This window comes from Natator depressus, chromosome 17 (genome assembly GCF_965152275.1).
Source record: "Natator depressus isolate rNatDep1 chromosome 17, rNatDep2.hap1, whole genome shotgun sequence".
NCBI classification, from domain to species: domain Eukaryota; kingdom Metazoa; phylum Chordata; order Testudines; family Cheloniidae; genus Natator; species Natator depressus.
Genome location: NC_134250.1, coordinates 95,745 through 110,383, shown reverse-complemented (window position 1 = coordinate 110,383; position 14,639 = coordinate 95,745). Strand labels below are relative to the sequence as shown.

The 14,639-nt window shown below is 44.4% G+C and overlaps 1 protein-coding gene across 2 annotated transcripts in view; it reads right to left on the bottom strand.

Annotated features, from left to right (window-relative positions):
• YWHAE (tyrosine 3-monooxygenase/tryptophan 5-monooxygenase activation protein epsilon) overlaps positions 1-14,639 on the bottom strand; it is a 54,668-nt gene that overhangs the window by 29,283 nt on the left and 10,746 nt on the right. For both annotated transcript variants that reach the window (XM_074974292.1, XM_074974291.1), the window contains exon 2: positions 7,999-8,198. In XM_074974292.1, coding sequence (XP_074830393.1) covers positions 7,999-8,198 — 200 coding nt within the window. The remainder of the gene's footprint in view (positions 1-7,998; positions 8,199-14,639) is intronic.

The window sequence follows — 14,639 nt, the reverse complement described above, 5'->3', positions numbered from 1 at the left end:
AAGCAGAAAGAACTGGAAGTCCTGGCAGTCAAGGAACTATGATGTGATTGGAATAACAGACTTGGCGGGGCAACTCACATGACTGGAGCAACGGTGTGGATGGGTATAAACTGTTCAGGAAAGACAGGCAGGGGAGAAAAGGTGGAGGAGTTGCACTGTACGTAAGAGAGCAGTACAATTGCTCAGAGCTCCAGTATGAAACTGGAGAAAAGCCTGTTGAGAGTCTTTGAGTTAAGTTTAGATGCGAGAGCAATAAGGGTGATGTCGTGGTGGGCGTCTGCTATAGACCACCAGACCAGGAGGATGAGGCTTTCTTTGGACAACTAACAGAAGTTTCCAGATCACAGGCCCTAGTTCTCAGAAGGGACTTCAATCACCCTGACACCTGCTGGGAGAGGAACACAACAGTGCAGAGACAATCCAGGAAGTTTCTGAAGTGTGTTGGGGAGAACTTCCTGGTGCAAATGCTGGAGGAACCAACCAGGGGCCGTGATCCTCTTGACCTGCTGCTCACAAACAGGGAAGAATTGGTAAGGAAAGTAGAAGTGGGTGGCAACCTGGACAGCAGTGACCATGAGATGGTCGAGTTCAGGATCCTGACAAAAGGAAGAAAGGAGAGCAGCAGAATGCGGACCCTGGACTTCAGAAAAGCAGACTGATTCGCTCAGGGAATTGTTGGGCAGGATCCCCTGGGAGGCTAATGGGGTGGGGGGGGGGGGAGAGAGAGAAGGAGTCCAGGAGAGCTGAATGTACTTTAAAAAAGCCTTATTGAGGGTGCAGGAACAAACCATCCCTATGTGCAGAAAGAATAGCAAATATGGCAGACAACCAGTTTGGCTTAACAGAGAAATCTTCAGAGAGCTTAAACACAAAAAGGAAGCTTACAAGAAGTGGAAACCGGGACATATAACTGGGGAGGAGTATAAAAAATGTTGCTCAAGCATGCAGGAGTATAATCAGGAAGGCCAAAGCACAACTGGAGTTGCAGCTAGCAAGGGACGTGAAGGGTTTCTACAGGTATGTTTGCAACAAGGTGGTGGTCAGGGAAAGTGTGGGACCCTTACTGAATGGGGGAGGCAACCTAGTGACAGATGATGTGGAAAAAGCTGAAGTACTCAATGCTTTTTTCTGCCTCAGTCTTTACAGACAAGGTCAGCTCCCAGACTGCTGCACTGGGCAGTACAGTATAGGAAGGAGGTGAGTAGTCCTCAGTGGTGAAAGAACAGCTTAAGGACTATTTAGAAAAGCTAGACATGCACAAGTCCATGGGGCCGGATGCAATGCATCTGAGGGCGCTGAGGGAGTTGATGTGATTGCAGAGCCATTATCTTTGAAAACTTCAGGCAATCAGGGGAGGTGCTGGACGACTGGAAAAAGGCAAATATAGTGCCCATCTTTAAAGAAGGGAAGGAGAAGAATACAGGGAACTACAGACTGGTCAGCCTCACCTCGGTTCCTGGAAAAATCATGCAGCAGGTTCTAAAAGAATCCATTTTGAAGCATTTGGAGAGGAAGATGATCAGGAACAGTCAATATGGATTCACCAAGGGAAAAAGTCATGCCTGACCAACCAGATTGTCTTCTATGAGATAACTGGCTCTGTGGATATGGGGAAGCGGTGGACGTGATATACCTTGACTTTAGCAAAGCTTTTGATATGGTCTCCCACAGTATGCTTGTCAGCAAGTTAAAAGTAGTATGGATTGGATAACGGACTATAAACATGGATAGAAAGCTGGCTAGATCATCGGGCTCAATGTCTAGTTGGCAGTTGGTATCAAGCAGAGTGGGAACTGGGCCTATATTGTCTGCAGAAGAGAAGAGTGGGGGAGGATTTCATAGCAGCCTTCAATTACCTGAAGCGGGGTTCCAAAGAGGATGGAGCTAGACTGTTCTCAGTGGTGGCAGATGACAGAACAAGGAGCAATTGTCTCAAGTTGCAGTGGGGGAGGTCTAGGTTGGATATTAGGAAACAATATTTCACTAGGAGGGTGGTGAAGCACTGGAATGGGTTACCTAGGGAGGTGGTGGAATCTCCATCCTCAAAAAGTTTCTTTTTAAGGCCCAGCTTAACAAAGCCCTGGCTGGGATAATTTAGTTGGGGGTGGTCCTGCTTTGAGCAGGGGGTTGAACTAGATGACCTCTGAAGGTCTCTTCCAACCCTAATCTATGATTCTATGAAGGTCCACTACTTAGTGGGGGAAGGATAGCTAAATACAGAAGACATCACGAAGACGGAGGTGTTCAGTGCCTATTTTGCTTCAGTCTTCACTAAAAAGCTTAATTATGACCCAGTGCTTACACAATTAATATTAATAATGGGGAAGGAACACAAGTCAGAATAGGAAAAGAACAGATTAAAGACTATTCGGATAAGTTATATGGATTCAAGTCAGCAGGACCTCTAGGATACTTAAGGTACTAGCTGAATTGATCTCTGAACTCTTAAAGATTATATTTGAGAACTCATGGAGGATGGGTGAGGCCTCAAAGGCCCGATGAAGGCCAAATGTAGTACCTCTCTAAAGAGAATTAAAAAAAGAGGACCAGGGAAATTATAGTCCAGTCAGCCTAACTTCAATACCTTGGAGAAGCTCTCTCTACTATGACAGGTTTCAGAGTAACAGCCGTGTTAGTCTGTATTCGCAAAAAGAAAAGGAGTACTTGTGGCACCTTAGAGACTAACCAATTTATTTGAGCATAAGCTTTTGTGAGCTACAGCTCACTTCATCGGATGCATACTGTGGAAAGTATAGAAGATCTTTTTATACACACAAAGCATGAAAAAATGGGTGTTTACCACTACAAAAGGTGGTCTCCCTCCATCCCACTCTCCTGCTGATAGCAGCTTATCTAAAGTGATCACTCTCCTTACAATGTGTATGATAATCAAGGTGGGCCATTTCCAGCACAAATCCAAGGTTTAACAAGAACGTCTTTGGGGGGGGGGGGGGGGGGGAGGCACCAAGGGGTCATGTCCAAGTGATCCCAGCAGGGTCAGTACACTAATGCTAGCCAGATCTGAAGAGGTCTGAGTCACAACCTCACTTGTTTCACTATGTAAGTGCATGATGCCATATGCCCCAGGAGTTTCAGGCAGTTTCTTGCTGTGTTGATGGGTTGGTTTCTGAGGCTCTCTACAATGGAACCCAGGGCCTGGAACCAGGCTTCTGGAAGAAAGGTTCTGGCCTGGACCAAGTCAAGGACTTGGATTCTATCATTTGGATGGGGACAGTGTTGATTTCTGCATGTTTATCAACAGACCTAACCTCTGGAAGGTTGACAGTATTAGCCATATGTCTGCCTCCACCTGGGCCCTAGTCTGACTTCCGATCAGCCAGTTAATGAGGTAAGGACATATCTAAACCCTTTGTTGCCTTAGGAAAGCTGCAACAACTGCAATGCACTTTGTTAATACCCATGGGGCTGCTGGCAGGTCAAATGTGAGCACTGGTACCTGATTCACAATGAATTGGAGGAATCTCCTGTGACCTTGGAAGATTGAGATATGAAAATAAAGTGTTCCAGTCGAGGGTGGCATACCAGTCCCCTGAATCCAGCAAAGGGATAATGGAGGCCAAGGAAATCATACGGAACTTCTGCTTCCGCATGAATCTGTTGAAGTTTCGCAAGTCCAGGTTTGAGACTCCTTTTGGCCTTCAAGATTAGGAAACAGGAGTAAAACCCCTTGCCCCTTAGCTCCAGAGAAACCACCTCTACTACTCCCACTTGCAGAAGCATTTGCACTTCCTGGATTAGAAGTTGCTCATGAGAAGGGTCCCTGAAGAGGGACAGGGAGGAAGGGAGAACTGAACTGCAGGGGCTATCCTATGTGCATAGCACCTAGCAGTCTGAGGTGATACGGCCCCACGCCCAATAAAAGTGGGATAACCGGTCCACAAGAACTGCGGCAGGTGGATCCAGACATTGTCCTGGTACAACGTCCTTGGATGTACCCTTAAAAGGCATGCTCAGACCCAGCCAAATGTGTGGTGGGGCCAGCCCTGAGGGTAGACAAGGACTGGGGAGGCAGCCTCCTCTTATAGCTCATACCCCGCCTCGTACTGTAATCCTGCCTTGACTGAGGTTAGTTGAAACAGGGCAATGGCTGGGGTTTAAAAGTGCTTCCTTGATGGGGCTAGAGTGTATAGTCCTAGCGACTTTAGGGTGGATCCTTTAAGCTGCGGTGCTCAAATCTGTCTGCTCTGAAAAGAGAAATGTGCTCTTGAAAGGGAAGCCCTCGATAGTCTGCTGCACTTCATATGGGAGGCCCGAGGCCTGTAGCCATGAGCTTCTCCTTCCAAAGCCACGGTTTGTGCAGCAGAGTCCATCACAACCAATGCTGCTTGCAAGTACACTTGCCACTGCTCTGGCCTCCTCAACTAGAGCCAAGAACTCGGCACTAGATTCCTGTAGCAGGAACTCCTTGAACTTAGTCATTGTGCCCCAGGAATTAAAGTCATAGTGGCTCAGGAGCATCTGTTGGTTGGTGATTTGAAGTTGGAGCCCCCCTGCCCAGTGGAGTAGATCTTTCTGCCAAAAAGATACAGCTTCTTGGCATCCTTGGCCTTGGGGGTAGATCCTTGCTGTCTCTGCCTCTTGTTTACCACTGACAGCACTAGCAACCCTGGAGAAGGATGGGTGTATAAGTACTCAAACCCCTTTGGGGGAACAAAATATCTTTTCTCCACCCCTCTTTGCAGTAGGTTGCAAGGATGCTGGAGTCTGCCACAGTGCCTTAACGAGTTCTAGAATGGCACCATTCAGAGGCAAACCCACTCGCGATGGTCCCAAAGGGGCCAAGATGTAAACCAGGGCATGGGAGGCTTCCAAGATTTCCTCCACCTGGATCCCCAGGTTTTGGGCTACTTTCCTGAGGAGCTCCTGGGGTGCCCTTTAATCATCCTGAGCAGGTGCAAATGAAGTCCCCACTATCACCCCATAAGGAGGATGTTAGGACAGGTACAGGGCCCTGTTCCTGTCCTTCAGCAGCTGAAGGATCCCACAGTACCGGGTCCTGAAGTTCAGTGCCAGGCTTGGTACCAGGTCCTGACTCCCATACCAAAGGAAGTGGTGGGGGAGCTGTATGCACCAACAAAATGGAGTAAGATCTCCTTGACTGAGACCCTTGGACCAGATAGAAGGCCCAGGGATTCCAGAAAGGCCATTGCACCAGTTTTTGCCACTGTGCTGGTCAGGCCATTGGTCAGAACTCTTGGCCCATATCAGCTGTCAGGTATCAGTGGTCGGAGTAGTCTGAGCTCCTGTGGGAGGTGAAAGTTTCCACGTCAGAGTCCGACTGCGAGGAGTCGCCCAAGAGCAGTGCCAAGAGGTAGGCAACAGGTGCCGTGTCATCATTGCCGGTTTTCCCTGCCTTGTGGGGCCTCGGTGCCATAGTCATTCATCTCTTGTGCCTGTTCATGCCTGGTGCGGAATGGCAGCACAGGAGGCATAGTAGCTCCCTTGCTGCCTCAAACACCTCTGGTGTGGATGGAAGCACCGGGGCTGCAGTCCGATGGCTCTCCCTCGGAGGAGAGTCCAACAGTACTGACTCAACAGGACCCTTTCCTGGGCCGGAATCAATGGTACTAGGCTGACAACTATTGAGTCCAAGTGGCCTGACACAGGCCTCATTCTGCCAGCTTCCTGTGACCAGCGGGTCTCGGAGTTAGGGAGTACTCCATCTGTTTTTCTTTGCTTCTTCCTCCACACCGGAAACTGAGATCTGTGCAGCGTGTCCTGGTGCAGTGTAGACCGCCTCTGTATTGGAAAGCTCTGTCGGTGCAGAATGTCCTGGGACGTGGAATCCTTCCTCAGTGCTGAAGAAGCTGAGCTATACTGCCTGTCTCAGAAGCCAGTGCACTTCTCAACAGGTTAGAGATGCGCAGTGTCAAGTCAGCAGGACTTGGCTCCGAGGCCAGATGGAGAGCCACCTCCATAAGAAGGAATTTGAATCTCTAGTCCCTGTCCTTTTTGGTATGGGGTTTCAACCCCTTACAAATCCTGCAGTGCTCCAAGAGGTGAGACTCCCCCAAGCACTTAAAGCAAGCAGAGAGAGGGTCACTATATGGGCACAACTCCAGGGGGCACCAGAGCCGACGCAACAGATTCCATAGAGGGGAAAAAACTTTCTGATGGCAGTACACGGAGCGCATGCACACACCACCACACTGGAATGGACATGAGCAAGGATGCAAAGAAAGTTATGATCATGTCTCTCTCCTCTCATCCCCACATAACCAGATTTTGAGTTATGTTCACAGTGCGGAACATGCAAGCGCATGTAGAAGTGCTCTAGTCCCATCTGTTTTAGACATCCCTAATGGGATGCCTTGGGAGGTGACAGCAAGACCCATGCTAAGTACTTCTCAGATCAATACTCCTTGATGTAGCATACATCATTGTTTGTAACCCAGAATTTGCCAAGTAACTTAACTATTGCCGGTGTTCCCCTGTATGTTTCCTGACGATCCAGTTACTGAATCAGGCCAAAACATGCATACAGTGAACACTTTACAATAATCAAGCATAGGAAGGATATTGGATTACTACAGGCACTTCAAATCACAAAGATTTTATCATGAGGTAAGTAGGCAAGATCAGCGCTATAACCCTGACCTAGTTTACCTCACAGTAAAATAAGTGTCTTGTCTCCTCTATGCTTTTACTGCAGAAAAACTAACATGTTTTAGTTATCCCGTGGTGAAAACACACCCTTTGCGGGGGAGGGTGTGTGTGTTAGTGATGACATAGTATTTGGTTAACATGTTCAACTGTCTACCAAAAGTTTGTGACATGCCAAAAAATAAAGTATGCAGCATAAAATAGAATGTAATACCAAAATCATAAAGAACATTGTATCGATTGTATTAATTTTCATGCTTCCTTGAAAAAAGCCATTTTTTTTAATTTACCTGAACCTGCTACAGAATTTCACTGTGTCACACCAACATGTCACAAAATTTAGACGGCACTTCCATATAATTTGGGTCCCGTTATTACCAATTACATGATGCTATGCCATCAACAGCTCCAAATATATTCTGGACAAAATGGCATGCTGTGGAACCTCACATGCAAGTGTCCTCAAAGTAGATGAGCCTGGTACTATTGTCTAGGACCTTTCAGAAATAAGAGTCACCCAAGAGTGGCCCTGTCAATTCATAAATTGCATAGCAGACAACTACAGTATCAAAGACAAGAGAGAGACTAGGAGAACCGGAATGTCTCATTAATCCCAGCAGATCAACTACCACAACTGACAACTTCTGCTATACAAGGACTAAAACCAAAATGACTGGAAACAGAGACCTGATCAAACCAGCACCTTGCCTTCCCTTGTGTTGCTATGCCAAATATTAAAATGGCCTCAATATTTCCCAGCTGGTAGTCAATAAGTTACCCCACCAAGTCTAAAGCTCCTCTAAGAGTCACAGACTGAAATTCATGCAGAAACATTTTCTCCCAGAGAAGAAAATTCAATTTCAGAGACAAGAGCGTCCTTAAAGCAACTGTATCTATGAAATAACTGGAAAATTCACAGAGAAAAAAACAAAACAAAACACCCCACTTCACTGTCACCTGGTGCAAATCAACTGGATTAGCAAGTCATCACAGTTCTGCTTTGTTTCCAGCACACCAACAGCAGAAGACCTCAAGAACGCTAACTGAAACAGATCCACAATTTGGAACAACTTCTGACAAGAGCACTCTAAACAGTCTTCTCTTCTGCTTCTGTCATGTCACCTGTATATCACCAATTTGGAGGAGGAAGAGGGTGTTTAGGCATCACAATATTGATGGAGGAAGACAACCTGCATTTGATTAAACCATCAGTAAAATGTTTTTTTTAAGCCAAGTACTCTCCCTGAGAACCCACTGGAACTCAACAAGGTTTCATTAGCCCCCAGGGCCAGACAGTCAGAAACGGTATATTTTGCCTTAGCAGAAGAAAATTTTAAAATGAAATACATAATTATCTCGCTAACTAGATCTTACCATTTGCCGATATTCCCGAATCATTTTTAGTTTATCTTCTCCACCTTTGTTTTCTTCTTTCTGTTCGATGCTGCTGATTATTCTCCATGAAGCTCTTCTAGCTCCAATCACGTTTTTATATGCCACAGATAGAAGGTTTCTTTCTTCCACTGTCAACTCCACATCCATTCCAGCCACTTTTTTCATTGATTCAACCATTTCTAGGAGGAAAAGGTTACTGATTAGGCATATTAAACAGAGTTTCCCCACAGACTTCTGAATTGCTTATTTACTTTATTCCTTCTCAAAACAGAGACTTTTAAGCCATTCAGTAAAAGATTAAATTTTCAGAATTATGCACTAATCTTCATTTTCAACAAACTGGGCTCAGTCCTACCCTTCATCGCCTCTGACTCCTCACCTTTTAGATGACAGGTGACAACTTAGACAAGCAACTCAAAAAATATTAGACAATTCCCACATCAACATTAAACCACTAAAATCTTCTGGGTAGGGATCAGGTCCACCTCTTTGTACAGTGCCATGATCCTCATTGGTGCCTGAGCACTCCTACAATATAAATATTAAAATTAATTAAAACACTCTTATAATGTTAAAGCTTCAAAATCAAACCCTCAAAAGTTAGGACATGCCAAAACTAAGTTTGTCTGTGCAACCATATTCTTCCTCCTTGTATGTATTAGGATACATGTTTTATTACAGGATCACATACTATTTTTTCCACAGAATGCCTACCTCATTCAGTGCATGGGATGGACAGTGTCCACTGAAGAGCTAGCTATTCAATATTTCTTTGTAGCCTTGTCATTCATTGTATCGTTCCATGCTTTACTTACTGAACATCATTTAAACTCTAGACAGAATACAATACAGAAATATGGATTTTCCTATGATGCTCATTTTGGAGTGTGAATGATTTAAAAATGTGAATTTATCTTTACAACACCCCTTAGACAAGAGGGCATTATCCCAATTTTACAGATGAGTATCCAAGAGAAGGGTGAAGTTGTCAAGCATCCACTAATTTTGGTTGCCCAACTTGAAACATCTAGCGCCTAGTTATTTTTGAACAACTTCCAATTTCTGCAATGAGGTAAGGTCAATAGTGGTTCTCAAACTTATTTCATTGGTACCACCTTCTTTGTGTCTGTAGTAGTTTACACCACCAACTGCCAGCACACACACCAGCACCCAGCTCTGAAGGAGCGCTGAGCCAGCAGCGGCACAGAAGGGTGGCAATGTTAAAAGTGATATTGATCAATATCACTTTTTGCAGCAGATTTAGCGCCCTATTGCTACTCTTACTTCTGCCGCCTTCTGTTGCCACCTCAGGGCTGACACCTGGAGCCCTGCTGCCTTCCAGTGAGGGAGAGAACCCAAGCCCAGGTGGCAGTGCTCCAGCTGTCCCCTTTATCCAAGTGTGCACATCCCTTCTGCATGAGCCCCAGACACCCAGGGCGGAACCCAGAGCTCTTTAAAAAAAGTACACAGTTCGTGCTTCCTTCGGAGGCCCGCCCCATAGTTTGAGAACAGCTGATATACAGAGACCTCAGCCTGCTTAATACCATAGTAAATATACCATTAAAATCCTTTAAACCATTTAAAAAATAGTTAAAGCATTTAAAACATAGCATTAAATAAGGCTCTCATTTTAACAATATCCCTTGTTCCCTCTCCTTTTAGCTGGAGAGCATTTTTAGAAGGAAAACCCCGTTTTACAGTCTTAGGCTATTTCTACACAACACACCTTAAACAGTGCGGCTGTGCCCCTGCAGCCACACCATTGTAAGGTGCGTTGTATGGCTGCTCTTTATCACCGACAAAATAAAACCAGCCCAACGAGGGGCGGTAGCTTTGTTGATGGGAGAATGGCTCCAGACAACGAAGCACTGTCCACATCAATGCTTTTCATCGCTAAAGCTTGTGTCATTCAGGTGGGTGTTTTTTCACACCCGTGAGCAACAAAAGTGCCAGTGTACACATAGCCTTAGATAGTAACAAAGATGGTAATAACTGTCCTTTTGTGGAACAGAGAAGTTAGCAGAGATGAGCTGGAGTTGCTGCTATTTTTAAAGTCCAATCCCATTTCATCTCAGGTGGTGTTGCGGCTTCAGCTGGTAGTGGTTAACAAAGTCATCTGGATCCCTCTCTCTGGTCCATCCTGGTCAGAACATCACTTAGGATTAGGACAAAAAAAGTTCAGGGTCCTAGGAGATGGTGGAGGGGGCAGCCATGATGAAGCTCACTTCAGTAGTCTTCATCTGTTCCTCTCCATTCTGCCTTTAAGAGCCCAACAAGGAAGTGATGGATAGAATAGCCCATCCCCTCATTATTTTGTCCATCCATTAGGTCTAATATCTGACACCAATTTTGGTTAATTAATTTTTGGTTCCACATATTTGGTTTTTACCAAATATGATTTCAACATAATTCTTGAATTTTAACATGTCCTTTTTCTTTGAACTAATTTAGTCTGTCTGGTTTTCTTGCACCTGTTTACAACATGCATTGTTGAAAGCAACAAAACATTTTCCATCAGTATTTATTATTACAGGTTATTGTAACAACTTATGAACTTGCACATACTTTTTACAATTGCGCTTACAATTAGGGTACATTTGTAGGCTCAAATATCACAACAGGTTCCACAAACAGCCTCATTCACTACATAACCCTGATTCGTTCCCTGAGCACCATCTATCCTGTGCACTTAATGAGAAAGGATTCTGTGGAAAAACAGAACGTAATCATAAATTAACTACTGCACCACAACACTTATGCACAAGAGGGCCAAATTAAGGTTGCACAGAAAATTCTTACATTTTCTAGCTTCTGATTGCTTGACTTTGCAATCAAAGATCTTTTAATTCAGAGCGGTTTTTTAAATGTAATTTCTTGCTTTAAAAAAAAAAAAAAACAAATTCCATCACGTGGAACCATACTCCTTCCCATGCAGGTCTATATCAAGGTTGGTACCCTTACAGCCACAGCCCAGACAGTTAACAGGGTAACTGGTAACAGGAACAGACTTATCTTGTATATGGACTTCAGTCACGATGGTTATGTCTACACTGCAATTAGACACCTGCCACTGGCCTGTACAGACTCAGGACTGCGGAGCTTGGGCAAAGGGGCTGTTTAATTGCAGTTTAGACCTCCAGGTTCAGGCTGAGACACCTTACAGGGTCCTAAAGCCCAGGCTCTAGCCGAAACCTGAACATCTACACCACAATTAAAGCATCGCCTTAGCCAGGTGCCACAGGCCAGTCATGGGTATCTATCTGCAGCATAAATATAACCTAATAGGAGGATAAGACACTTAGCGGTGAAACCCAGTGGCAATCTGCCAACAGCAGAGGACTGTTGGGACTCAAGAGTCCCGGGTTCTAAATCTAGGTTCTGCAGAGAAGCATGTTCTAGTGGCTAGACTTCTGCTGTCTCCTGCAGATGCCCCTCCCCCCCATCTACCTGATCCCCAGCCTGTTCCATCCTGTCTCCATACCCCTGCTCCCATTGCCGCTGCTGCCACCACCAGCCTGCCCCAGTGCTAACCTCTCTACAGTCAAGCAAGTCAGACTACCTACTCATTCTCCATGCCAACTGGTCACCAGCTAGGGGAGCACAAACCATAGCAGCATATCTCCTTGTGGTCAGTTACCAGAGTGGCTCTCTGCTGCCAGGAGGAGCAATTTTAGGAACCAGGCCTTTGCAGCCCCAAGCTGGAACATGCTTAGTTGCTCTGTAAGGATGATCCAGTCTGCATGCAGAAATTATGTTGGTACAGCACATGCTCAGTGGAGACAGAATCCTTGGGAGACTAATGCTGCCAGTCCCTAAAAAACCCTCTACTAAGAACATATGCACTGAGATTTTCAGAGGCTTACAATTTAACCAAATTGGGGCAGATTTTCACCTGGATAGCAAAGACATGTTCCTAGTAGTAAGGTGACCCCCCCGGTCAAACTTCAAATCCCCACTTGAAAGCATGGAGGGACTAGTGGTTTTTAATTAAACCATTTTAAGAATTTAACATGGGGTCACAGAAAAATATACTGTTTTTCCTTTCTCAGAAATAGCTTAACCATTTTGTTGAAACTTCATCTAGTATGGAACATTTTGGTCCAAACAGCTGAAGTTGAGCAAATCATAAGCAACTAAAAACAGGGTCTTTCAAACAAACATTTTACAACCTTAACTAGTGGCAGTACTAACAAACTATGATTAGAATATGTATTTTTTGTAGCTTGTGTGATAGGTTCTATAAATTATTTTGCTTTTGATTAAAGAATGGCTTTAACTCTGACCAAACAACTGATTTTTAAGCTTGTAAAAAAAGACACCTTAAAATATTTCTATGTTCACTTTTAGGTAGAATAATCTAATATGCCCTAGTATTTCTGACCAATATAGGTACATATCGACTAAGCAAGGTATTCTGCCTTCCAGAACACTGGGTCTTGTGGTCAGAGAAAATGACTGGGGTTCTGCCCTGCACTCTAATCCCAGCTCTGCCATAAACTTGCTGTGTGATCTTGGGCAAAGTTAGCTAACATTGTTGCGTCTCAGTTTCCTTATCTGTAAAATGGAAATGCTACTTTACACCTCATAAGTGTGATGAAACTTAATTTTTAAAATATGGCTTTTAAGATCCTCAGATGGGAGGAACTAGAGAAATGTAAAGTATACATAAGTGAAACTGTTTCGTAACCTTAGCTAGTGCACATACCTGTGACAGCTGTGGGGCTCCCTTGCTTTACAACACTTCAGCCAATTTAGCAATAAGATTTGTCAGCTGTTCACTGATATGGTATTGTCACCCATTTTCTGCACTTTATCTATTATTACGTATCGATACTGACAATCAAGCTGCTATCCCCAGGCTAGATCAGCATCAACTTGGTTCTGTCCTAGCAAGTTTTCTTCAGAGTCTTGGGGGGCCAAAAGAAACTGACAAAGGCATATAGGAGAGCTCCTTCCTCCAATTCAAAAGAATGGCATTCAATACACAATTCAGGTCTGTCTGTTCTTGAGCATGACCCCACATTTGCCAGTTGTGAGAAATAAGATTATGGCCAGAGCTGATCCCACATGACGAATAACTGATGTGCCACTAAAGGTTTTATTAGCTACTAACCCTAACCCCATACTTTTCCAATGGGATCAACTATAGTGCTTTTTAGCTCAGTTAGGTGAAAAGCGAACAGGGTCTTAACATTGAACCTGTCCCACAAACTGTCTCCCAACAGAGATTAATAACCCTCTCCCTATCTGTCCAGTTGTTAAGAATCTGCACAGAAAGCCAAGAGGTGTTAAAGCACGTGCCATTATAGGCATATCCCCATTTCATGATTTCCAGGACCCATCCATATGAAGAAATGACATGTCATACCAAAATAGGTTGGGACAAATTAAACAGAAAGAACTGGTTTTATCAGTCCTGCTGCAGGTTCTCTTACCTTCAAATCTGTTGCCTGGATGCAGCTCTGCCTGACAGACTGCTAAAGGGAATTATGACATTTTGTTCTCTGATAGAGGACAGACTGATTTTCAGAGTGTGCTTCTGTGAATAACTGCTATAAAAAAAACTTCTTTACTCTGTTTTCAGTTTCCTCAGGAACTCATCCATCTTTGGACTGAAGAGGCTTGAAAACCCTTGAAAGGGAGATCAGAAACCTTTGCATGGGCCATGAAGGACAAATTCAAATTCTTAAGCCAAATGGGTCTTCATAAAAGCCATGGCCAAAGCATAAGAAGCTTGGTACAGTTTGTCCTTCATAAGATGCCCCCAGCATATGCCTTGACACCACCTCCTGACCTACTCCAAGAGGGGTTCACTAACTTTCTTCCCCCAGAATGAGTATGGCCCAGGAAGCACCCTTTTTCCACAAAGTTAAAAGGGTCATGACCACTCAGTAACTGGTCACATTCAGAGTCTGGTATGCAGAGGAATAGCCTTGTGCCCCATTATATCCAACTGTTTTGATTCAGTTGAGGATAAATCAAACCTGGATTACCTGATGGTAGTGGAAGCTACCAAGAACAAAATTCTGGTAAGAGATCAAACCCTTCCTTGGAAACTTGTACAAAGGGTATAAACGTCACCAGCCCCCAAATTTCCTTCAGTTCCTAACTCCAAGCACATCTTTTGAATCTCAAATGCAGAGGTGGAGGGGAGAGGGATGAGAAAGACAATTCCTTTAGGCTCTCCAAAACTTTAAACTATTAATACTGCTTAGACAACTGGTCATCTACTGGTAAGTTTCTGTGATTTTACAAATATAGATGCGTCTTACCAAGAGAAATAAAGATTTAACAACCCAGCACCCAGATTAAGCAGTTTCTGGTCTGGGTGAAAAACCTGATCTTTATAGCTGATACAAATGGTCTGGGCTGGGGGTGGGGATTTTTTTCCCTTCAATGTGGCTAAAACTGAGAAATGTACATGGGTGAACCCAAGTTGGCATAACCAGAATTCCTCGCCCCTCCCACCCCCTGGGGTTCTAATCCTGCCAGATTTTTGTAAAATGACTATGTCCTGTTGAAGGTATTCCACTTGAGTTAAATATCTGAAGAGTCATTGGTCCAGAGAGAGAATTATTCTCCTGCCTGGTGGTTAGTAAACCCACTTCAGAGGGTCAGAG